At 46.4% G+C, this 25404-nt stretch overlaps 2 protein-coding genes across 3 annotated transcripts in view; one reads left to right on the plus strand and one right to left on the minus strand.

Annotated features, from left to right (window-relative positions):
* The window catches only part of LOC135528937 (transmembrane protein 237A-like), a 139553-nt gene that overhangs the window by 8405 nt on the left and 105744 nt on the right, over positions 1-25404 (minus strand). The gene's annotated exons all lie outside the window — the stretch shown is intronic.
* LOC135528936 (ras-associated and pleckstrin homology domains-containing protein 1-like) overlaps positions 3115-25404 on the plus strand; it is a 73717-nt gene continuing 51427 nt past the window's right edge. Inside the window, exons 1-4 of one of the 2 annotated variants that reach the window (XM_064957928.1) lie at positions 3115-3227; positions 5688-6286; positions 11182-11256; positions 24792-24869. In XM_064957928.1, the coding sequence (XP_064814000.1) occupies positions 3185-3227; positions 5688-6286; positions 11182-11256; positions 24792-24869 (795 nt within the window). In that variant the 5' untranslated portion in view covers positions 3115-3184. The remainder of the gene's footprint in view (positions 3228-5687; positions 6287-11181; positions 11257-24791; positions 24870-25404) is intronic. The other variant, XM_064957929.1, reaches the window with a different exon arrangement.

Raw genomic sequence — 25404 nt, forward strand, 5'->3', positions numbered from 1 at the left:
GTAGTAATACTAGCCCACATTCTGCAGTAATACTAGGTCCCACATTCTATAGTAATACTAGCCCACATTCTGTAGTAATACTAGGTCCCACATTCTATAGTAATACTAGCCCACATTCTATAGTAATACTAGCCCACATTCTATAGTAATACTAGCCCACATTCTGCAGTAATACTAGCCCACATTCTATAGTAATACTAGCCCACATTCTGCAGTAATACTAGCCCACATTCTGCAGTAATACTAGCCCACATTCTATAGTAATACTAGCCCACATTCTGCAGTAATACTAGCCCACATTCTATAGTAATACTAGCCCACATTCTGCAGTAATACTAGCCCACATTCTATAGTAATACTAGCCCACATTCTGCAGTAATACTAGCCCACATTCTGCAGTAATACTAGCCCACATTCTGCAGTAATACTAGCCCACATTCTATAGTAATACTAGCCCACATTCTATAGTAATACTAGCCCACATTCTGCAGTAATACTAGCCCACATTCTGCAGTAATACTAGCCCACATTCTGTAGTAATACTAGCCCACATTCTGCAGTAATACTAGGTCCCACATTCTATAGTAATACTAGCCCACATTCTTCAGTAATACTAGCCCCCACATTCTATAGTAATACTAGCCCACATTCTATAGTAATACTAGCCCACATTCTGCAGTAATACTAGCCCACATTCTGCAGTAATACTAGGTCCCACATTCTATAGTAATACTAGCCCACATTCTGTAGTAAAACTAGTTCCCACATTCTTCAGTAATACTAGCCCACATTCTTCAGTAATACTAGCCCCCACATTCTATAGTAATACTAGCCCACATTCTGTAGTAATACTAGCCCACATTCTTCAGTAATACTAGCCCCCACATTCTATAGTAATACTAGCCCACATTCTATAGTAATACTAGCCCACATTCTGTAGTAATACTAACCCACATTCTTCAGTAATACTAGCCCACATTCTTCAGTAATGCTAGCCCACATTCTGCAGTAATACTAGCCCACATTCTGTAGTAATACTAGCTCACATTCTATAGTAATACTAGCCCACATTCTGTAGTAATACTAACCCACAATCTGTAGTAATACTAGCCCACATTCTTCAGTAATACTAGCCCACATTCTTTAGTAATACTAGCCCACATTCTTCAGTAATACTAGCCCACATTCTGCAGTAATACTAGCCCACATTCTGCAGTAATACTAGCCCCCACATTCTGTAGTAATACTAGCCCACATTCTGTAGTAATACTAGCCCACATTCTATAGTAATACTAGCCCACATTCTGTAGTAATACTAGCCCACATTCTGTAGTAATACTAGCCCACATTCTGCAGTAATACTAGCCCACATTCTATAGTAATACTAGCCCTCATTCTGTAGTAATACTAGCCCCCACATTCTGTAGTAATACTAGCCCACATTCTGCAGTAATACTAGCCCACATTCTGCAGTAATACTAGCCCACATTCTGTAGTAATACTAGCCCACATTCTATAGTAATACTAGCCCACATTCTATAGTAATACTAGCCCACATTCTATAGTAATACTAGCCCCCACATTCTGTAGTAATACTAGCCCACATTCTATAGTAATACTAGCCCACATTCTGCAGTAATACTAGCCCCCACATTCTGTAGTAATACTAGCCCACATTCTGTAGTAATACTAGCCCACATTCTGTAGTAATACTAACCCACATTCTTCAGTAATACTAGCCCACATTCTTCAGTAATGCTAGCCCACATTCTGCAGTAATACTAGCCCCCACATTCTGTAGTAATACTAGCCCACATTCTGTAGTAATACTAGCCCACATTCTGTAGTAATACTAGCCCACATTCTGTAGTAATACTAGCCCACATTCTGCAGTAATACTAGCCCCCACATTCTGTAGTAATACTAGCCCACATTCTGTAGTAATACTAGCCCACATTCTATAGTAATACTAGCCCACATTCTATAGTAATACTAGCCCACATTCTATAGTAATACTAGCCCACATTCTCTAGTAATACTAGCCCCCACATTCTGTAGTAATACTAGCCCACATTCTGCAGTAATACTAGCCCACATTCTGCAGTAATACTAGCCCACATTCTGTAGTAATACTAGCCCACATTCTATAGTAATACTAGCCCACATTCTATAGTAATACTAGCCCCCACATTCTGTAGTAATACTAGCCCACATTCTATAGTAATACTAGCCCACATTCTGTAGTAATACTAGCCCACATTCTATAGTAATACTAGCCCACATTCTGTAGTAATACTAGCCCCCATTTCTGTAGTAATACTAGCCCACATTCTTCAGTAATGCTAGCCCACATTCTTCAGTAATACTAGCCCCCACATTCTATAGTAATACTAGCCCACATTCTGTAGTAATACTAGCCCACATTCTGTAGTAATACTAGCCCACATTCTATAGTAATACTAGCCCACATTCTATAGTAATACTAGCCCACATTCTATAGTAATATAGTAATACTTAATATGTTTCAGCAGTATTTTACGATGTCAATATGTGTTTGTTGTCCATGATTTGGCGTCAAACTGGTGGCCGTTGTCAAAACAGTCGATAGGTGGAAGAGTTGCATCGTTAAAACTGAAATTAATACCAATGTTTATTTTTAAATTAATAGCCAAATGAATAAAAAAATAAACATTGGTATTTTCTCTTGAACCACATGGTCTGTCAACTAGAAACTCATAGATAATATGGACACAGATATAATACATGAATACTATATAATAATACAAAATTAAGTTATTCAAGTATAAATTACCAAAGTTATGGTAGATTACCTTAGATTTTCTGTTAATTACCCAAATTACTTAAGATTCCGGTAACTTTGGTAAATTACCTGTAGCTTTGCAACCCGAACCACAATAACCAGTAAATTCATGTAATATTTTAAATATTTAACCAAACATTCTAGATTACCGGGGAAATATGGGCATTAACCGTAACTTTAATCCTGAATTAATGTGGAATTGATAAACATTGACAATGGGCAAACAATTCACAGATGTCAGTGAGCTAGTATAGTAGACGTCCATTCACCATTCCTCTGTCCCCTGTACAGAGTCTCGATGATGGCTTCACAGAGACTGTAAAGAAGGCCCCTCAGAAAGCCCCTCTCAGACAGGAGACCAACATGGCTAACTTCTGCAACCGCTTCTCCATGTACAACATCAACGGTAAATAGAAGTTTTATTTATATTTATACCACACACACACACACACACACACACACACACACACACACACACACACACACACACACACACACACACACACACACACACACACACACACACACACAGGGCCTTCAGAAAGTATTCATACCCCTTGACATATTCCACATTTTGTTGTGTTACAGCCTGGATTCAAAATGTATTACAATAACCCCTAATGACAAAGTGAAAACATGTTTGAAAATTTTTGCTAATTTATTGAAAATGAAATACAGAAATATTTAATTTACGTAAGTATTTGCACATTTATTATTTAAAAACATTCTTCAAGCTCTGCCAAGTTGATTGTCGATCATTGCTAGACAGCCTATTTTCTCGTCTTGCCATAGATTTTCACGCCGATATTAAGTCAACTGTAACTAGGTCACTCGGGAACATTGAACGTTGTCTTGGGAAGCAACTTGTGTGTTAGGTTATTGTCCTGCTGTATGGCGAATTTGTCTGCTAGTGTCTGTTGGAAAGCAGACTGAACCAGGTTTTCCTCAAGGATCTTGACTGTGCATAACTCTATTCTGTTGCTTTTTAACCTAAAAAGCTCCCTAGTCCTTGCTGTTGACAAGCATACCCATAACTTGGTGCAGCCACCACCATGCTTGAAGATATGAAGAGTGATAGTCAGTGATGTGTTGTTGGATTGGCCCCAAACATAACGCTTTGTATTCAGGACACAAAGTGAATTTTTTGCAGTTTTACCTTCGTGCCTTTTTGTAATCCGGATGCATATTTTAATATTTTTTTTATTCTGTGCAGGGTTCCTTTTCACTCTGTCAGTTAGGTTAGTATTGTGGAGTAATATAGGTTAGTATTGTGGAGTAGTTTAGGTTAGTATTGTGGAGTAATATAGGTTAGTATTGTGGAGTAATATAGGTTAGTATTGTGGAGTAGTTTAGGTTAGTATTGTGGAGTAACTACAGTGTTGTTGATCCATCCTCAGTTTTCTCCCATCGCAGCCATTAAACTCTTAACTGTTTTAAAGTCACCATTGGGCTCATGGTGAAATCCCTGAGTGGTTTCCTTCCTCTCCGGCAACTGAGTTAGGAAGAACGCCAGTATCTTTGTAGTGACTGGGTGTATTGATACACCATCCACAGTGTAATTAATAACTTCACCTTGCTCTAACAGATATATTCAATGTCAATTTATTTTTTAACCTATCTACCAATAAGTTCCTTTTGCGAGGCATTAAAAAAACCTCCTTGCTCTTAGTGGATGAATCTGTGTTTGAAATTCACTGCTTGACGGAGAGATAATTGTATGTAGGGTAAAGTGATAAGGTAGTCATGTTAAGCACACAGTCCATGTCACTTATTATGTGAATTGTTAAGCAAATGCTTTATGCAAAGTAGTTGAGTATTTAGACATTTCAGCTTTTCATTTTTAATTAATTTGTAAAAACATCTAAAAATAGAATTTCACTTTGACAATATGATGTGTTGTGTGTAGACACACAATCTCAATTTGATCTATTTTTAATTCACAACAAAATGTGGAAAAAGTCAAGGGGTGTGAATACTTTCTGAAATCACTGTGTGTGTGTGTGTGTGTGTGTGTGTGTACATACATACATACACACACACACACACACACACACACTAACAAAAGTTTTATAACACCTACTCATTTCAAGGGTTTTTATTTTATTTTTACTATTTCTGCATTGTAGAATAATAGTGAAGACATCAAAACTATGAAATCATGGAATCATGTCGTAACCAAAAAAGTGTTAAACAAATATATTTTAGATTAGATTCTTCAAATAGCCACCCTTTACCTTGACTTCTTGGCATTCTCTCAACCAGCTCCATGAGGTAGTCACCTGGAATGCATTTCAATTAACAGGTGTGCCTTAAGTTCATTTGTGGAATTTCTTTCCTCAACGCATTTGAGCCAATCAGTTGCGTTGTGACAAGGTAGGGTTGGTAAACAGAAGATAGCCCTATTTGGTAAAAGACCAAGTCCATATTATGGCAAGAACATTTCAGATAATCAAAGAGAAACGACCTTCCATTATTACTTTAAGACATGAAGGTCAGTCAATACGGAACATTTCAAGAACTTTGAAAGTTTCTTCAAGTGCAGTCGCAGAAACCATCTAGTGCTATGATGAAACTGGCTCTCATGAGGACCCAGCCTCAGGGATGGAAGACCCAGAGTTACCTCTGCTGCAGAGGATACGTTCATTAGAGTTACCTGTCTCTCATGAGGACCGCCACAGGAAAGAAAGACGTGTGTGTGTGTGTGTGTGTGTGTGCATCAGTGATGACATCAGCTGTGGTCCCCCAGGGGTCCATTCCTGGTTCTATTTTGTTCTCCCTTTTGTATGCTAGGCAAAATCATTAGTGAAAATCTGTAGCGGAACAAGACCAATGACTGTGTTGATGTGGATGTCTCCTCTTCTTCCAGAGGCTCTAAACCAGGGTGGAGACGGCGTCGACCTGGATTCCCTGATGGCAGACCTGTGTTCCATAGAGCAGGAGCTGACCACCACCGGCAAGCCAAATGCCAAGCTCCGCCAAAAACCCACCGCCGGGCACAGCAGCAGTGCCAAGGGGCACGGTGGAGCTGGAGGGAGTGGAGGAGGCACCTCCAGCAGCGGGGACAGTACCTCCTCCAGTACCCGGGCCTCACCGGCCTCTACGGTGGCAGCTCGCCACGGGCGCCCCATGGCTTCCAACCTGTCCCTGGATGATATCACGGCCCAGCTGGAGCAGGCGTCTCTCAGTATGGACGAGGCTGCTCGACAGAGCTCCCACTCCCTGGCCAGCGCCTCTTCCAGCTCCACTTACTCCACCATGCGGAGGCCCGCCTCCCACCATCACCGCCGGACAGGCTCGGTGGGGACGGTCAGCGAACACGAGGTCCGGTCTTTCTCCCTCTCGTCTCGGTCGTCGGTGAACTCTGCTTCGGCCAGCAGCATGGATTCTCTGGATAGGCCCTCGGAACAGGACGGGGCCACTCCTACACAACAGGGACCCAATCAGGGCCCACCAGGCAACACCGAGGTAGGCTGCACACACCCTACATCTAATCCATACACACTAAATAAGTACAGGTTAACCCCACTGCTTTACGGCTCGAAGGACCATGACAGAAATGAAGCTACTTTAACTATACTAGTGGTATAGGGTTATGAAGTAGCTTGACAACAAGCGGCTGTTAGATGAACTCATTTCCCTTTGGGGATTAATATGGTACAGCTCCATCTCACAGAGCCGTGTGGTACAGGTGTGGAGAGTGTGTGATCACTGCAGTGGAAAGATGTTTCCATTTAATTAAATATGCAGATTTTCCCACGAGAGATGTGTCCTTCAAATGTTACTTTTTGTGGATAAAAGGTTTTGTTCGTGAATTAAAAAAACATACAGTACCAGTCAAAAGTTTGGACACACCGACTCATTCAAGGGTTTTCCGTTATTTTTTTAACTATTTTCTACATTGTAGAATAATAGCGAAAACATCACAACTATGAAATAACACATATGGAATCATGTAGTAACCAAAAAAGTGTTAAACAAATATATTTTATATTAGATTCTTCAAAGTAACCACCCCATATAATTTTCATTCGTTTGTTACTTTAGGCTATAAGTAACAATTAAAAACAATGCGTGGGACAGTGGAGTGGTCATGTGCTGAATGTAGAGACAGTGGGAGTGGTCATGTGCTGAATGTAGAGACAGTGGGAGTGGTCATGTGCTGAATGTAGAGACAGCGCAGATATTCCTGTAAAATTTGGAAATAAATCTGCACCTCTTGAATGTTGAGTTATTTGACAAAAGGTAAGTGTCACAGAAACTGCAGAATTGGATCTTTCTGATACGATATATAGAAATGTCAATGTTTTACCTGCATGTGACTCTTCTGGAGGATTTGATACAGCTGCTTTCCATGCATCCGTCAATGTACATGAAGAGATGGGGGGGGCATCATGTAAATCTGACCACTGATAACGTTGTCATTGGACTATTGTCAATTTAATCTTGTCTTTAGGCTGTCTTATTATGTGTGAAATTAGTTTCGTTTCCCCCTCGCTCGTCAACTTGGATCGAGTCGAGGATAATTTTGGCATGCCTACTGTAGCATGGTTTTAGTTTTTCTTACAATAAATGTGATTAGTAATAGAAATATATGTTAAATAAAACAGTCACTTAACAGATTCGTTTTTAGAAATTAAGCCGTGAAAAAGAACGGTATCAACCCGCAAGGCGCACGGTCAAATTATTAACATGAGGACTAACGCTGTTGTTGTTCTGAATTCAAATCATCCTCTTCAACCTCCTCGTCATGTTGTTGCCAGAGAATTTATATACCATAAGCCGCCTCAAATGTTGCTTTAGAGAATTTTTGCAGTTCTCACAACCGCATATAACATGCAATCGTTCCAGCCCAGAACATCTGGCTTCTTCCGCTGACCGTTCCAGCCCAGGACATCTGGCTTCTTCCCCTAACCGTTCCAGCCCAGGACATCTGGCTTCTTCTCCTAACCGTTCCAGCCCAGGACATCTGGCTTCTTCTCCTAACCGTTCCAGCCCAGAACATCTGGCTTCTTCTCCTAACCGTTCCAGCCCAGGACATCTGGCTTCTTCTCCCCAGGACATAACCGTTCCAGCCCAGAACATCTGGCTTCTTCCCCTAACCGTTCCAGCCCAGAACATCTGGCTTCTTCCGCTGACCGTTCCAGCCCAGGACATCTGGCTTCTTCCCCTAACCGTTCCAGCCCAGGACATCTGGCTTCTTCTCCTAACCGTTCCAGCCCAGAACATCTGGCTTCTTCCCCTAACCGTTCCAGCCCAGAACATCTGGCTTCTTCCCCTAACCGTTCCAGCCCAGAACATCTGGCTTCTTCCCCTAACCGTTCCAGCCCAGAACATCTGGCTTCTTCCCCTAACCGTTCCAGCCCAGGACATCTGGCTTCTTCCCCTAACCGTTCCAGCCCAGGACATCTGGCTTCTTCTCCTAACTGTTCCAGCCCAGAACATCTGGCTTCTTCTCCTAGGGGATCGTCTGAGACCAGCCATCCGGACACCTGATGAAACTGGCTTTGCAAAACCAAATAATTTCTATCTCAGAGAAGCTCATATGCCAGTCCATCTTCCTCTCCAGGATCTAGATAATACTCAGCCTAGTATATTTTAGAAGTGTGAGGCCTATAGTTGTTGAAGCCAATTACAACAATGTCGATTGTCACTCCAAACATATTGAGCAACAGTTTTTTTGTTCTCTGCTGTTGCCATGACTCGTTACTGTAGCCTGTGCTATTTAAGAAACTATCAATCCACAACGGACTAGCAAGAGAATATTCCGTGCCACCCAGCCAAATTGGAGTTGATTACAACGCAAAGACCGTCAATAACCCTACAGAACTGGGAGAAAATGTGTAGCCTAGTGGTTAGAGGAGGCAGTGTAGCCTAGTGGTTAGAGGAGGCAGTGTAGCCTAGTGGTTAGAGGAGGCAGTGTAGCCTAGTGGTTAGAGGAGGCAGTGTAGCCTAGTGGTTAGAGGAGGCAGTGTAGCCTAGTGGTTAGAGGAGGCAGTGTAGCCTAGTGGTTAGAGGAGGCAGTGTAGCCTAGTAACCAAAAGGTTGCAAGTTCAAATCCCCCAGGCTGTCATTACATTTAACATTACATTTAAGTCATTTGGCAGACGCTCTTATCCAGAGCGACTTACAAATTGGTGAATTCACCTTATGACATCCAGTGGAACAGCCACTTTACAATAGTGCATCTAAATCATTTAAGGGGGGGGGGGTGAGAAGGATTACTATATCCTATCCTAGGTATTCCTTAAAGAGGTGGGGTTTCAGGTGTCTCCGGAAGGTGGTGATTGACTCCGCTGTCCTGGCGTCGTGAGGGAGTTTGTTCCACCATTGGGGGCCAGAGCAGCGAACAGTTTTGACTGGGCTGAGCGGGAACTGTACTTCCTCAGTGGTAGGGAGGCGAGCAGGCCAGAGGTGGATGAACGCAGTGCCCTTGTTTGGGTGTAGGGCCTGATCAGAGCCTGGAGGTACTGCGGTGCCGTTCCCCTCACAGCTCCGTAGGCAAGCACCATGGTCTTGTAGCGGATGCGAGCTTCAACTGGAAGCCAGTGGAGAGAGCGGAGGAGCGGGGTGACGTGAGAGAACTTGGGAAGGTTGAACACCAGACGGGCTGCGGCGTTCTGGATGAGTTGTAGGGGTTTAATGGCACAGGCAGGGAGCCCAGCCAACAGCGAGTTGCAGTAATCCAGACGGGAGATGACAAGTGCCTGGATTAGGACCTGCGCCGCTTCCTGTGTGAGGCAGGGTCGTACTCTGCGGATGTTGTAGAGCATGAACCTACAGGAACGGGCCACCGCCATGATGTTGGTTGAGAACGACAGGGTGTTGTCCAGGATCACGCCAAGGTTCTTAGCGCTCTGGGAGGAGGACACAATGGAGTTGTCAACCGTGATGGCGAGATCATGGAACGGGCAGTCCTTCCCCGGGAGGAAGAGCAGCTCCGTCTTGCCGAGGTTCAGCTTGAGGTGGTGATCCGTCATCCACACTGATATGTCTGCCAGACATGCAGAGATGCGATTCGCCACCTGGTCATCAGAAGGGGGAAAGGAGAAGATTAATTGTGTGTCGTCTGCATAGCAATGATAGGAGAGACCATGTGAGGTTATGACAGAGCCAAGTGACTTGGTGTATAGCGAGAATAGGAGAGGGCCTAGAACAGAGCCCTGGGGGACACCAGTGGTGAGAGCGCGTGGCGAGGAGACAGATTCTCGCCACGCCACCTGGTAGGAGCGACCTGTCAGGTAGGACGCAATCCAAGCGTGGGCCGCGCCGGAGATGCCCAACTCGGAGAGGGTGGAGAGGAGGATCTGATGGTTCACAGTATCGAAGGCAGCCGATAGGTCTAGAAGGATGAGAGCAGAGGAGAGAGAGTTAGCTTTAGCAGTGCGGAGCGCCTCCGTGATACAGAGAAGAGCAGTCTCAGTTGAATGACTAGTCTTGAAACCTGTCTGATTTGGATCAAGAAGGTCATTCTGAGAGAGATAGCGGGAGAGCTGGCCAAGGACGGCACGTTCAATGGTTTTGGAGAGAAAAGAAAGAAGGGATACTGGTCTGTAGTTGTTGACATCGGAGGGATCGAGTGTAGGTTTTTTCAGAAGGGGTGCAACTCTCGCTCTCTTGAAGACGGAAGGGACGTAGCCAGCGGTCAGGGATGAGTTGATGAGCGAGGTGAGGTAAGGGAGAAGGTCTCCTGAAATGGTCTGGAGAAGAGAGGAGGGGATAGGGTCAAGCGGGCAGGTTGTTGGGCGGCCGGCCGTCACAAGAAGCGAGATTTCATCTGGAGAGAGAGGGGAGAAAGAGGTCAGAGCACAGGGTAGGGCAGTGTGAGCAGAACCAGCGGTGTCGTTTGATGTCATTGAAAATAAGAATTTGTTCTTAACTGACTTGCCTAGTTAAATAAAGGTAAAATAAATAAAAAAAATGTCCACTTACAATGCATTTATTAATTCAAAACTCCTCCCTTTCGTACCACCAGCTGTTGCACTCATAATTTCCACTGTGAAAATAGCTAAAAGTATTTGACAAGTCTCCGGACCTGTAGTGCAAAGATTTACCATTACGTTAGAGCACCAAGATTAACATTTTTGAGTTTGATTTGTTAATATCGAGGCTTAGGTCTGTTGCTGGATAACAACAGATTGAGTTAAATTAACAATGACACACTGTTATTTTATTCCACTACTGTGTTACAATGATTCTGATCTACTTCTTTCTGATTCTGATCATTTTGCTTATTTTTTCTTGGATCATATTTTTCTATGCTTTCACAACTGATATCAAATGCACAATTTGTTCATTGCCAATCACTGATTTCACTAATGTTCCTTGTCTCTTCTTCTTCTCTCTCTCCGTTCTGCAACAAGCACTCCTATCTGGACAGGGAAACATCCCTGATTCTGAAAAATATAGCTGGAAAACCCTCTCACTTGCTGACCAAGGTGACTGTCTTTCTCCTCCGCTTGTCTCTTCGTCCTGCATGCAGATCAAGCTATTCTCTCATTGGTGTCTTATTAGCCACACCCTCCATGCAACAATGAAACCCCTCCCTCACGTGATGTCATACCCTCTGGTTGTTTAATAGATGGGTTTTTATTTTCTATAAGATAGTTTTGGAACTTCTAGTGTATAGAAAGAACTGTTTCACTTGGGGTCCCCCTTCCAGCATTGAGGAACATCTCGCCTGACCCCCGACCCCACCTCGTCTATTTCTATTTGAACAAGCACCATTCGTGACACAAACTGTTGGTGGAGAGAACAATTTGCCAGTTTTAAAGCTTATTTCCTGCAGTTCTACACATGCTGTCATGGTGGAGAGAACAACATTTGGCAGTTTTAAAGCTCATTTTCTTGAGATTTGATTCATTTTGCCATGTCTAATGTGTATTCAACTATCTAAGGGCTAAAAACTTCTAACACGCTTATAAATATCTCTCTAAGGTCTGTAATGACTGACAAGAGGAACTGATGATGTAATACCTCATTTAGAAAATTGCACCTTGTGCATTCTACTATTATACCCTTCAGGAAGTACGTTTTTAAAGCCGGATTGAGTTCCTTTTCTAATAAAACACCTGGGGGAGGAGGGCCCCCTGCTATGGAGTATGATTATACAGTGTCTCTAGACTAGTTATTATAATGTGATAGTGTAGTGATGACCTCTACAGACCATGAGAGGGAGACGGTCATTTTCCCCAAGCATCCTCCTGCATGTTGCATGTTATCCCTCGCTTCTTCCCCTGTCGCCCTCCTCATGATAGCTACGCCTCTTCTTCCTGATGGCTCCCCATCCTCCTCATCCTCTTCCTAATGGCTCCCCATCCTCTTCCTAATGGCTCCCCATCCTCCTCATCCTCTTCCTAATGGCTCCCCATCCTCTTCCTGATGGCTCCCCATCCTCCTCATCCTCTTCCTGATGGCTCCCCATATCCTCCTCATCCTCTTCCTGATGGCTCCCCATCCTCCTCATCCTCTTCCTGATGGCTCCCCGTCCTCCTCATCCTCTTCCTGATGGCTCCCCATATCCTCCTCATCCTCTTCCTGATGGCTCCCCATCCTCCTCATCCTCTTCCTAATGGCTCCCCATCCTCCTCATCCTCTTCCTAATGGCTCCCCATCCTCTTCCTAATGGCTCCCCATCCTCCTCATCCTCTTCCTAATGGCTCCCCATCCTCCTCATCCTCTTCCTAATGGCTCCCCATCCTCTTCCTAATGGCTCCCCATCCTCTTCCTAATGGCTCCCCATCCTCCTCATCCTCTTCCTAATGGCTCCCCATCCTTTAATATCACTAAACTGCTTGGAAACATAGTATTTAAGGTATTTAGCTAAAGGTATGGAAATGGACATGTGTCTGTCTGGACTGACCCAGCCTCCCAAACCAAGTCAACATGTCTGTCTGGACTGACCCAGCCTCCCAAACCAAGTCAACATGTCTGTCTGGACTGACCCAGCCACCCAAACCAAGTCAACATGTCTGTCTGGACTGACCCAGCCTCCCAAACCAAGTCAACATGTGTCTGTCTGGACTGACCCAGCCTCCCAAACCAAGTCAACATGTGTCTGTCTGGACTGACCCAGCCTCCCAAACCAAGTCAACATGTCTGTCTGGACTGACCCAGCCTCCCAAACCAAGTCAACATGTGTCTGTCTGGACTGACCCAGCCTCCCAAACCAAGTCAACATGTGTCTGTCTGGACTGACCCAGCCTCCCAAACCAAGTCAACATGTGTCTGTCTGGACTGACCCAGCCTCCCAAACCAAGTCAACATGTCTGTCTGGACTGACCCAGCCTCCCAAACCAAGTCAACATGTCTGTCTGGACTGACCCAGCCACCCAAACCAAGTCAACATGTCTGTCTGGACTGACCCAGCCTCCCAAACCAAGTCAACATGTGTCTGTCTGGACTGACCCAGCCTCCCAAACCAAGTCAACATGTGTCTGTCTGGACTGACCCAGCCTCCCAAACCAAGTCAACATGTGTCTGTCTGGACTGACCCAGCCTCCCAAACCAAGTCAACATGTGTCTGTCTGGACTGACCCAGCCTCCCAAACCAAGTCAACATGTGTCTGTCTGGACTGACCCAGCCTCCCAAACCAAGTCCAAACCAAGTCAACATGTGTCTGTCTGGACTGACCCAGCCTCCCAAACCAAGTCAACATGTGTCTGTCTGGACTGACCCAGCCACCCAGGCAGTGTGTCTGTGGTCATCAACAGGCTACTGTAGACAGGGTGTCTGTTCATCAACACACACTATCCCTCTAACAGTGCTGTTCAGTCACAGTCTCGATCTTATTCACCTTCTGCAACCAACAATGGTGGACCAAGAATTGGTTTCTGAAGCGAAGCAAACGTTTTGAAGAGGAGTCAAACAGAAAGGTACCACCTGATCTGTTTTACCGTGTGGCTCAGCTGGTAAAGCATGGCACTTGCAAAGCCAGGGGTGTGGGTTCGATTCCCACTGGGGGACCAGTATGAAAATGAATCCACTCACTACCGTAAGTCGCCCTGAATAAGAGCTTCTGCTAAATGACAGCAATTTTTTAAGAACATTTCTTAAGGTAAGTCCCACTCATAGTGTTCACTCACAGACAGAAGGCATGGCTATGGGGAGGATATGGAGATGTAGAACACATGGAAACAGAGAACCAGGATATGGAGATGTAGAACACATGGAAACAGAGAACCAGGATATGGAGCTGTATATGATGATTTGGAGTTAAGTCAGTTGGACTAATAGGACTATAGAGTTTAAGTAGGGTCGCAGTTAACGTGTTTCAGGTAAGGTGTCAGAACAGAAGCATAGCCTGACTCCAGATCAGTCCGTGCTCTATATCCGACTCCTGGATCCAGGTCAGTCCGTGCTCTATATCTGACTCCTGGTTCCAGATCAGTCCTCGCTCTATATCTGACTCCTGGTTCCAGGTCAGTCCGTGCTCTATAGCGGGGCTCCTGCTGTATGGTCATTGTCATGCCAAACAGTCTGGCCCCACCGCAATCTCCAAATGGGATCACTCATTTATATATCTATATTATTATTATTATAGTAGACTATGGTTAAAGTTGACATGTAACAGGGCAAGGTCAGATATGGACAAAATATAATATTGCAATATTTTTAGGGATCTAACAAACTTCGGTCAACATCTACAGTGCCGTCAACAGTAAATAGTGGTTACATCTCAGAAGGTATTAAATTGTTAGGAGGATTAAAACAAGGTTGTCCACTATCGGCGTATCTATTTATTATGAACTTTAAAATGTTCGCTATTAAAATCAGATCTAACAAATGTATCAAGGCATTAGAATACAGGGCTTAAAAACAGAGGCGTCATTGTACGCTGATAATTCATGTTTTCTTTTAAATCCACAATTTGCATCCCTGCACAGCCTCATAGAGGATCTAGATACTTTTTCTAAGCTCTCTGGATTAAAACCAAATTATGATCAGTAAATAATAAGTAAATTATCTCACTCCAATACATTTTAATAGAAAGTTTGCAACAAAAAAATAGGATCTTGCTACCGTGGAAAGGACCTTTCTATTTGTGGAGAGTAACTATACAACAGCACTAGTTCCTCCAGACTGTACTAGTTCCTCCAGACTGTACTAGTTGCTCCAGACTGTACTAGTTCCTCCAGACTGTACTAGTTCCTCCAGACTGTACTAGTTCCTCTAGACTGTACTAGTTCCTCCAGACAGTACCTAGTTCCTCTAGACTGTACTAGTTCCTCCAGACTGTCCTAGTTCCTCTAGACAGTACCTAGTTCCTCCAGATTGTACTAGTTCCTCCAGACTGTACTAGTTCCTCCAGACTGTACTAGTTCCTCCAGACTGTACTAGTTCCTCCAGACTGTACTAGTTCCTCTAGACAGTACCTAGTTCCTCTAGACAGTACCTAGTTCCTCCAGACTGTACTAGTTCCTCCAGACAGTAACTATACCATTACCAGTTCCTCCAGACAGTACTAGTTCCTCCAGACAGTAACTATACCATTACCAGTTCCTCCAGACTGTACTAGTTCCTCCAGACAGTAACTATACCATTACCAGTTCCTCCAGACTGTACTAGTTCCTCCAGACAGTACTAGTTCCTCCAGACAGTACTAGTTCCTCCAGACTGTACTAGTTCCTCCAGACAGTACTAGTTCCTCCAGACTGTACTAGTTCCTCCAGATGGTACTAGTTCCTCCAGACGGTACTCTCGCTCCCTCACTCACTCTCTCGCTCCCTCACTCACTCTCTCGCTCCCTCACTCACTCTCTCGCTCCCTTACTCTCTCTGTCCCTCACTCTCTCTGTCCCTCACTCTCCCTCTCGCTCCCTCACTCTCTCACTCTCTCTCGCTCCCTCCCTCCCTCCCACTCTCGCTCGCTCGCTCCCTCCCACTCTCGCTCGCTCCTCCCTCCCACTCTCGCTTGCTCCCTCCCTCCCTCCCACTCTCTCTCGCTCGCTCCCTCCCTCCCACTCGCTCCCTCCCTCCCACTCTTGCTCGCTCCCTCCCTCCCACTCTTGCTCGCTCCCTCCCTCCCACTCTTGCTCCCTCCCTCCCACTCTCGCTCGCTCCCTCCCACTCTCGCTCCCTCCCTCCCAGTCTCGCTCGCTCCCTCCCTCCCAGTCTCGCTCGCTCCCTCCCTCCCACTCTCGCTCGCTCCCTCCCTCCCACTCTCGCTCGCTCGCTCCCTCCCTCCCACTCTCGCTCGCTCCCCTCCCTCCCACTCTCGTTCGCTCCCTCCCTCCCACTCTCGCTCGCTCCCTCCCTCCCACTCTCGCTCGCTCCCTCCCTCCCACTCTCGCTCGCTCCCTCCCTCCCACTCTCGCTCGCTCCCTCCCTCCCACTCTCGCTCGCTCCCTCTCTCGTTCCCTCCCTTGCTCCAAGGTCGTTGTTTTGTTCTAATGATTTATTTTTATCTTATTAATGAACGTCTCTGAGAAGCTCAGTAGCTCCACCATGTCAGTGATACCTCACTGAGAAACAGCAGCCGACAGACTCCATTCACCCAACCCTCCCCTCCTCTCCACCCATCCTCCCTCCTCTCCACCCATTCTCCCCTCCTCTCCACCCATTCTCCCCTCCTCTCCATCCATCCTCCCCTCCTCTCCACCCATCCTCCCATCCTCCCCTCCTCTCCACCCATCCTCCCCTCCTCTCCACCCATTCTCCCCCTCCTCTCCACCCATTCTCCCCTCCTCTCCACCCATTCTCCCCTCCTCTCCACCCATTCTCCCCTCCTCTCCACCCATTCTCCCCTCCTCTCCACCCATCCACCCATCCTCCCCTCCTCTCCACCCATCCTCCCCTCCTCTCCACCCATCCTCCCCTCCTCTCCACCCATCCTCCCCTCCTCTCCACCCATTCTCCCCTCCTCTCCACCCATCCTCCCCCCCTCTCCACCCATCCTCCCCTCCTCTCCACCCATCCTCCCCTCCTCTCTCCACCCATCCTCCCCTCCTCTCCACCCATCCTCCCCTCCTCTCCACCCATCCTCCCCTCCTCTCCACCCATCCTTCCCTCCTCTCCACCCAACCTCCCCTACTCTCCACCCATCCTCCCCTACTCTCCACCCATCCTCCCCTACTCTCCACCCATTCTCCCCTCCTCTCCACCCATTCTCCCCTCCTCTCCATCCATTCTCCCCTCCTCTCCATCCATCCTCCCCTCCTCTCCACCCATTCTCCCCTCCTCTCCACCCATTCTCCCCTCCTCTCCACCCATCCTCCCCTCCTCTCCACCCAACCTCCCCCTCCTCCCCACCCATTCTCCCCTCCCTCTCCACCCATCCTCCCCTCCTCTCCACCCATCCTCCCCTCCTCTCCACCCATCCTCCCCTCCTCTCCACCCATCCTCCCCTCCTCTCCACCCATCCTCCCCCTCCCCTCCTCTCCACCCATCCTCCCCTCCTCTCCACCCATCCTCCCCTCCTCTCCACCCATCCTCCCCTACTCTCCACCCAACCTCCCCTCCTCTCCACCCATCCTCCCCTCCTCTCCACCCATCCTCCCCTCCTCTCCACCCAACCTCCCCTACTCTCCACCCATCCTCCCCTCCTCTCCACCCATTCTCCCCTCCTCTCCACCCATTCTCCCCTCCCTCTCCATCCATTCTCCCCTCCTCTCCATCCATCCTCCCCTCCTCTCCACCCATCCTCCCCTACTCTCCACCCATCCTCCCCTCCTCTCCACCCATCCTCCCCTCCTCCCCACCCATTCTCCCCTCCTCTCCACCCATCCTCCCCTCCTCTCCACCCATCCTCCCCTCCTCTCCCACCCATCCTCCCCTACTCTCCACCCATCCTCCCCTACTCTCCACCCATCCTCCCCTCCTCTCCACCCATCCTCCCCTCCTCTCCACCCATCCTCCCCTACTCTCCACCCATCCTCCCCTACTCTCCACCCATCCTCCCCTCCTCTCCACCCATCCTCCCCTCCTCTCCACCCATCCTCCCCTACTCTCCACCCATCCTCCCCTACTCTCCACCCATCCTCCCCTCCTCTCCACCCATCCTCCCCTACTCTCCACCCATCCTCCCCTACTCTCCACCCATCCTCCCCTCCTCCCCACCCATCCTCCCCCTCCTCTCCACCCATCCTCCCCTCCTCTCCACCCATCCTCCCCTCCTCTCCACCCATCCTCCCCTACTCTCCACCCATCCTCCCCTCCTCTCCACCCATCCTCCCCTACTCTCCACCCATCCTCCCCTCCTCTCCACCCATCCTCCCCACCCATCCTCCCCTACCTTCCAGCAGCCGACAGACTCCATGCAGTCATATTAATATTCCACTTCTCCTCTGCATCGTGAGTCAGTACAAAACGTTACACGTTGCCCCAGCAACCCAGATACGAACGGAAAAAGACAACTTCAAAAAGGGTTACGTACAGTAAATAGGTTGGAGAACTGTCTACCATGAGGCGCAGCCATCTGACAGACTGACACTATTTAATGTTGTGACGGTCCCTCGTCACGTTCAGTGTGTCTGATGTGAATGGTAATAAATCACATGGAATCTCCTCTCATATAAAGCTCTTCCTGTCACCCCCCCTCCATTTATATTTATGTTAATGCCGCAGTTGCTAGGGCAGCCATGCAGAATGAGGGAGGGGGGGTTAGGGGTGCTGCTGATAAGAGGCTTGGGCCTTAATTCTCTCCCCTCCAACCTCTCCCCTCCCCTACACCCACCTGTCCCCTCACTCAGCTATAAAATGGCATAGTTAAAACCACCAGGATCCCCTTGGTTAAAGGTTGGAGCCACCAGAATCCCCTTGGTTAATGGGTGGAGCCACCAGGATCCCCTTGGTTAAAGGGTGGAACCACCAGGATCCCCTTGGTTAAAGGGTGGAACCACCAGGATCCCCTTGGTTAAAGGTTGGAGCCACCAGGATCCCCTTGGTTAAAGGTTGGAGCCACCAGAATCCCCTTGGTTAATGGGTGGAGCCACCAGGATCCCCTTGGTTAAAGGGTGGAGCCACCAGGATCCCCTTGGTTAAAGGGTGGAGCCACCAGGATCCCCTTGGTTAAAGGGTGGCACCACCAGGATCCCCTTGGTTAAAGGGTGGAACCACCAGGATCCCCTTGGTTAAAGGTTGGAGCCACCAGGATCCCCTTGGTTAAAGGTTGGAGCCACCAGGATCCCCTTGGTTAAAGGGTGGAGCCACCAGGATCCCCTTGGTTAAAGGGTGGAGCCACCAGGATCCCCTTGGTTAAAGGGTGGAGCCACCAGGATCCCCTTGGTTAAAGGGTGGCACCACCAGGATTCCCTTGGTTAAAGGGTGGCACCACCAGGATCCCCTTGGTTAAAGGGTGGCACCACCAGGATCCCCTTGGTTAAAGGGTGGCACCACCAGGATTCCCTTGGTTAAAGGGTGGAGCCACCAGGATCCCCTTGGTGAGGACAGCACTGTCAGGGATTATGTTCTGATAGTGAGAGAGGGATAACAGTCTCTGTGTGTGTACGTGTTGGTACAGCCAGTCCCTCCTCCCTCCCTCCCTCCATGTCAGATCCTCTCCTGTTCTCAGTTTCTGTCAGGACTCTCTGACATGGTGCTTGTCTGAGTGGGCTGTCCCACTACAACAGGTTTTCAACCGGCTTGGAATAGATTCAGATGATCCGTCTTCTTATTCGTCTTATCGATGTCTGTGATTGGAAGCTCCTCATCTGGCAGTAAAAAGGACAGGAAGAGACTAATTAACTACGGGACAGAGAGACTAACGGGATTGGTTTATTAACTACGGGACAGAGAGACTAACGGGATTGGTTTATTAACTACGGGACAGAGAGACTAACGGGATTGGTTTATTAACTACGGGACAGAGAGACTAACAGGATTGGTTTATTAACTACGGGACAGAGACTAACGGGATTGGTTTATTAACTACGGGACAGAGACTAACGGGATTGGTTTATTAACTACGGGACAGAGAGACTAACGGGATTGGTTTATTAACTACGGGACAGAGAGACTAACGGGATTGGTTTATTAACTACGGGACAGAGAGACTAACGGGATTGGTTTATTAACTACGGGACAGAGAGACTAACGGGATTGGTTTATTAACTACGGGACAGAGAGACTAACGGGATTGGTTTATTAACTACGGGACAGAGACTAACGGGATTGGTTTATTAACTACGGGACAGAGAGACTAACGGGATTGGTTTATTAACTACGGGACAGAGAGACTAACGGGATTGGTTTATTAACTACGGGACAGAGAGACTAACAGGATTGGTTTATTAACTACGGGACAGAGAGACTAACGGGATTGGTTTATTAACTACGGGACAGAGACTAACAGGATTGGTTTATTAACTACGGGACAGAGAGACTAACGGGATTGGTTTATTAACTACGGGACAGAGACTAACGGGATTGGTTTATTAACTACGGGACAGAGAGACTAACGGGATTGGTTTATTAACTACGGGACAGAGAGACTAACGGGATTGGTTTATTAACTACGGGACAGAGAGACTAACAGAGAGACTAACAGGATTGGTTTATTAACTACGGGACAGAGAGACTAACAGGATTGGTTTATTAACTACGGGACAGAGAGACTAACGGGATTGGTTTATTAACTACGGGACAGAGACTAACGGGATTGGTTTATTAACTACGGGACAGAGAGACTAACGGGATTGGTTTATTAACTACGGGACAGAGAGACTAACGGGATTGGTTTATTAACTACGGGACAGAGAGACTAACGGGATTGGTTTATTAACTACGGGACAGAGACTAACGGGATTGGTTTATTAACTACGGGACAGAGACTAACGGGATTGGTTTATTAACTACGGGACAGAGAGACTAACGGGATTGGTTTATTAACTAACGGGACAGAGAGACTAACGGGATTGGTTTATTAACTACGGGACAGAGAGACTAACGGGATTGGTTTATTAACTACGGGACAGAGAGACTAACGGGATTGGTTTATTAACTACGGGACAGAGAGACTAACGGGATTGGTTTATTAACTACGGGACAGAGACTAACAGGATTGGTTTATTAACTACGGGACAGAGAGACTAACGGGATTGGTTTATTAACTACGGGACAGAGACTAACGGGATTGGTTTATTAACTACGGGACAGAGAGACTAACGGGATTGGTTTATTAACTACGGGACAGAGAGACTAACAGGATTGGTTTATTAACTACGGGACAGAGACTAACAGGATTGGTTTATTAACTACGGGACAGAGAGACTAACGGGATTGGTTTATTAACTACGGGACAGAGACTAACGGGATTGGTTTATTAACTACGGGACAGAGAGACTAACGGGATTGGTTTATTAACTACGGGACAGAGAGACTAACGGGATTGGTTTATTAACTACGGGACAGAGAGACTAACGGGATTGGTTTATTAACTACGGGACAGAGAGACTAACGGGATTGGTTTATTAACTACGGGACAGAGACTAACGGGATTGGTTTATTAACTACGGGACAGAGAGACTAACGGGATTGGTTTATTAACTACGGGACAGAGACTAACGGGATTGGTTTATTAACTACGGGACAGAGACTAACGGGATTGGTTTATTAACTACGGGACAGGAAGAGACTAACAGGATTGGTTTATTAACTACAGGACAGAGACTAACGGGATTGGTTTATTAACTAAGGGACAGAGACTAACGGGATTGGTTTATTAACTACGGGACAGAGAGACTAACGGGATTGGTTTATTAACTACGGGACAGAGACTAACGGGATTGGTTTATTAACTACGGGACAGAGACTAACGGGATTGGTTTATTAACTACGGGACAGAGAGACTAACGGGATTGGTTTATTAACTACGGGACAGAGAGACTAACGGGATTGGTTTATTAACTACGGGACAGAGAGACTAACAGGATTGGTTTATTAACTACGGGACAGAGAGACTAACGGGATTGGTTTATTAACTACGGGACAGAGAGACTAACGGGATTGGTTTATTAACTACGGGACAGAGAGACTAACGGGATTGGTTTATTAACTACGGGACAGAGAGACTAACGGGATTGGTTTATTAACTACGGGACAGAGAGACTAACGAGATTGGTTTATTAACTACGGGACAGAGAGACTAACGGGATTGGTTTATTAACTACGGGACAGAGACTAACGGGATTGGTTTATTAACTACGGGACAGAGAGACTAACAGGATTGGTTTATTAACTACGGGACAGAGAGACTAACGGGATTGGTTTATTAACTACGGGACAGAGAGACTAACGGGATTGGTTTATTAACTACGGGACAGAGACTAACGGGATTGGTTTATTAACTACGGGACAGAGAGACTAACGGGATTGGTTTATTAACTACGGGACAGAGAGACTAACGGGATTGGTTTATTAACTACGGGACAGAGAGACTAACGGGATTGGTTTATTAACTACGGGACAGAGAGACTAACGGGATTGGTTTATTAACTACGGGACAGGAAGAGACTAACGGGATTGGTTTATTAACTACAGGACAGAGAGACTAACAGGATTGGTTTATTAACTACGGGACAGAGAGACTAACGGGATTGGTTTATTAACTACGGGACAGGAAGAGACTAACAGGATTGGTTTATTAACTACAGGACAGAGAGACTAACAGGATTGGTTTATTAACTACGGGACAGAGAGACTAACGGGATTGGTTTATTAACTACGGGACAGAGACTAACGGGATTGGTTTATTAACTACGGGACAGAGAGACTAACGGGATTGGTTTATTAACTACGGGACAGAGAGACTAACGGGATTGGTTTATTAACTACGGGACAGAGAGACTAACGGGATTGGTTTATTAACTACGGGACAGAGAGACTAACGGGATTGGTTTATTAACTACGGGACAGAGAGACTAACGGGATTGGTTTATTAACTACGGGACAGAGACTAACAGGATTGGTTTATTAACTACGGGACAGAGAGACTAACGGGATTGGTTTATTAACTACGGGACAGAGAGACTAACGGGATTGGTTTATTAACTACGGGACAGAGAGACTAACGGGATTGGTTTATTAACTACGGGACAGAGACTAACAGGATTGGTTTATTAACTACGGGACAGAGAGACTAACGGGATTGGTTTATTAACTACGGGACAGAGAGACTAACGGGATTGGTTTATTAACTACGGGACAGAGAGACTAACGGGATTGGTTTATTAACTACGGGACAGGAAGAGACTAACGGGATTGGTTTATTAACTACGGGACAGAGAGACTAACGGGATTGGTTTATTAACTACGGGACAGAGAGACTAACGGGATTGGTTTATTAACTACGGGACAGAGACTAACAGGATTGGTTTATTAACTACGGGACAGGAAGAGACTAACGGGATTGGTTTATTAACTACGGGACAGAGAGACTAACGGGATTGGTTTATTAACTACGGGACAGAGACTAACAGGATTGGTTTATTAACTACGGGACAGAGAGACTAACGGGATTGGTTTATTAACTACGGGACAGAGAGACTAACGGGATTGGTTTATTAACTACGGGACAGAGAGACTAACGGGATTGGTTTATTAACTACGGGACAGAGAGACTAACGGGATTGGTTTATTAACTACGGGACAGAGAGACTAACGGGATTGGTTTATTAACTACGGGACAGAGAGACTAACGGGATTGGTTTATTAACTACGGGACAGAGAGACTAACGGGATTGGTTTATTAACTACGGGACAGAGAGACTAACGGGATTGGTTTATTAACTACGGGACAGAGACTAATGGGATTGGTTTATTAACTACGGGACAGAGAGACTAACGGGATTGGTTTATTAACTACGGGACAGAGACTAACGGGATTGGTTTATTAACTACGGGACAGAGAGACTAACAGGATTGGTTTATTAACTACGGGACAGAGAGACTAACGGGATTGGTTTATTAACTACGGGACAGAGAGACTAACGGGATTGGTTTATTAACTACGGGACAGAGACTAACGGGATTGGTTTATTAACTACGGGACAGAGAGACTAACGGGATTGGTTTATTAACTACGGGACAGAGAGACTAACGGGATTGGTTTATTAACTACGGGACAGAGACTAACGGGATTGGTTTATTAACTACGGGACAGAGACTAACAGGATTGGTTTATTAACTACGGGACAGAGAGACTAACGGGATTGGTTTATTAACTACGGGACAGAGAGACTAACGGGATTGGTTTATTAACTACGGGACAGAGAGACTAACGGGATTGGTTTATTAACTACGGGACAGAGAGACTAACGGGATTGGTTTATTAACTACGGGACAGAGAGACTAACGGGATTGGTTTATTAACTACGGGACAGAGAGACTAACGGGATTGGTTTATTAACTACGGGACAGAGAGACTAACGGGATTGGTTTATTAACTACGGGACAGAGAGACTAACGGGATTGGTTTATTAACTACGGGACTTTGTTGTTGTTGTTTTTTACTGTGAGAAGTCCTGTCTACTTCGGTGGTTTGGAGGAAGTGCTTTGGACCTGAAAGGACCGAAAAGACTGCTGCTATAGATTATATTGCTACTTCACTTCCTGTGATATTCTTCTGACGGATAATACAGATCCTGTAATCTACTGTGGACACAATTGGTTCAAAATGTAGCTTTCAATCCAAAATGCTAATCTGGCTGTGTACGAAACAACGGGAGGATTATATATAACAGCAGCCATCGCTGAAAGACGAGGCATTGTTCGAGACAACGAGACAGATTTTTATTTCTCCATAAAGGAACGCAAATAAACGGTCTGTTTTTAGAGTGAGAATGGCGTCTTGTTGGAGAAGCCAGGTAAGTGGGAGAGCACCGGTGGAGTGGGGTTCCCACCACTCTAGACAAGGGGAACAGGAGGAAGAGAGGGGGGCAGGTACCTCAAGACTACTCTCCTGTAGCCCTGCTGTTCCTTGTGTGCACTTGTGTCGTTGTTTGTCTGTGTGTTAATGTGTGTGTGTGTGTTTCCGTAGGAAGAACAGGCTGCCAAGACCAAGGCAGAGAAGATCCGTGTGGCTCTGGAGAAGATCAAGGAGGCCCAAGTTAAAAAGGTGAGTTAAACAGCTCTACCCTGTTTCTGGGTCAGGTCAGTGTTAAACAGCTCTACTCTGATTCTGGGTCAGGCCAGTGTTAAACAGCTCTACTCTGTTTCTGGGTCAGGCCAGTGTTAAACAGCTCTACTCTGTTTCTGGGTCAGGACGGTGTTAAACAGCTCTACTCTGTTTCTGGGTCAGGACGGTGTTAAACAGCTCTACTCTGTTTCTGGGTCAGGTCAGGCCAGTGTTAAACAGCTCTACTCTGTTTCTGGGTCAGGTCAGGCCAGTGTTAAACAGCTCTACCCTGTTTCTGGGTCAGGCCAGTGTTAAACAGCTCTACTCTGTTTCTGGGTCAGGACGGTGTTAAACAGCTCTACTCTGTTTCTGGGTCAGGTCAGGCCAGTGTTAAACAGCTCTACTCTGTTTCTGGGTCAGGCCAGTGTTAAACAGCTCTACTCTGTTTCTGGGTCAGGCCAGTGTTAAACAGCTCTACTCTGTTTCTGGGTCAGGATGGTGTTAAACAGCTCTACTCTGTTTCTGGGTCAGGTCA

This window comes from Oncorhynchus masou, unplaced genomic scaffold, assembly GCF_036934945.1.
Source record: "Oncorhynchus masou masou isolate Uvic2021 unplaced genomic scaffold, UVic_Omas_1.1 unplaced_scaffold_1060, whole genome shotgun sequence".
NCBI lineage: Eukaryota > Metazoa > Chordata > Actinopteri > Salmoniformes > Salmonidae > Oncorhynchus > Oncorhynchus masou.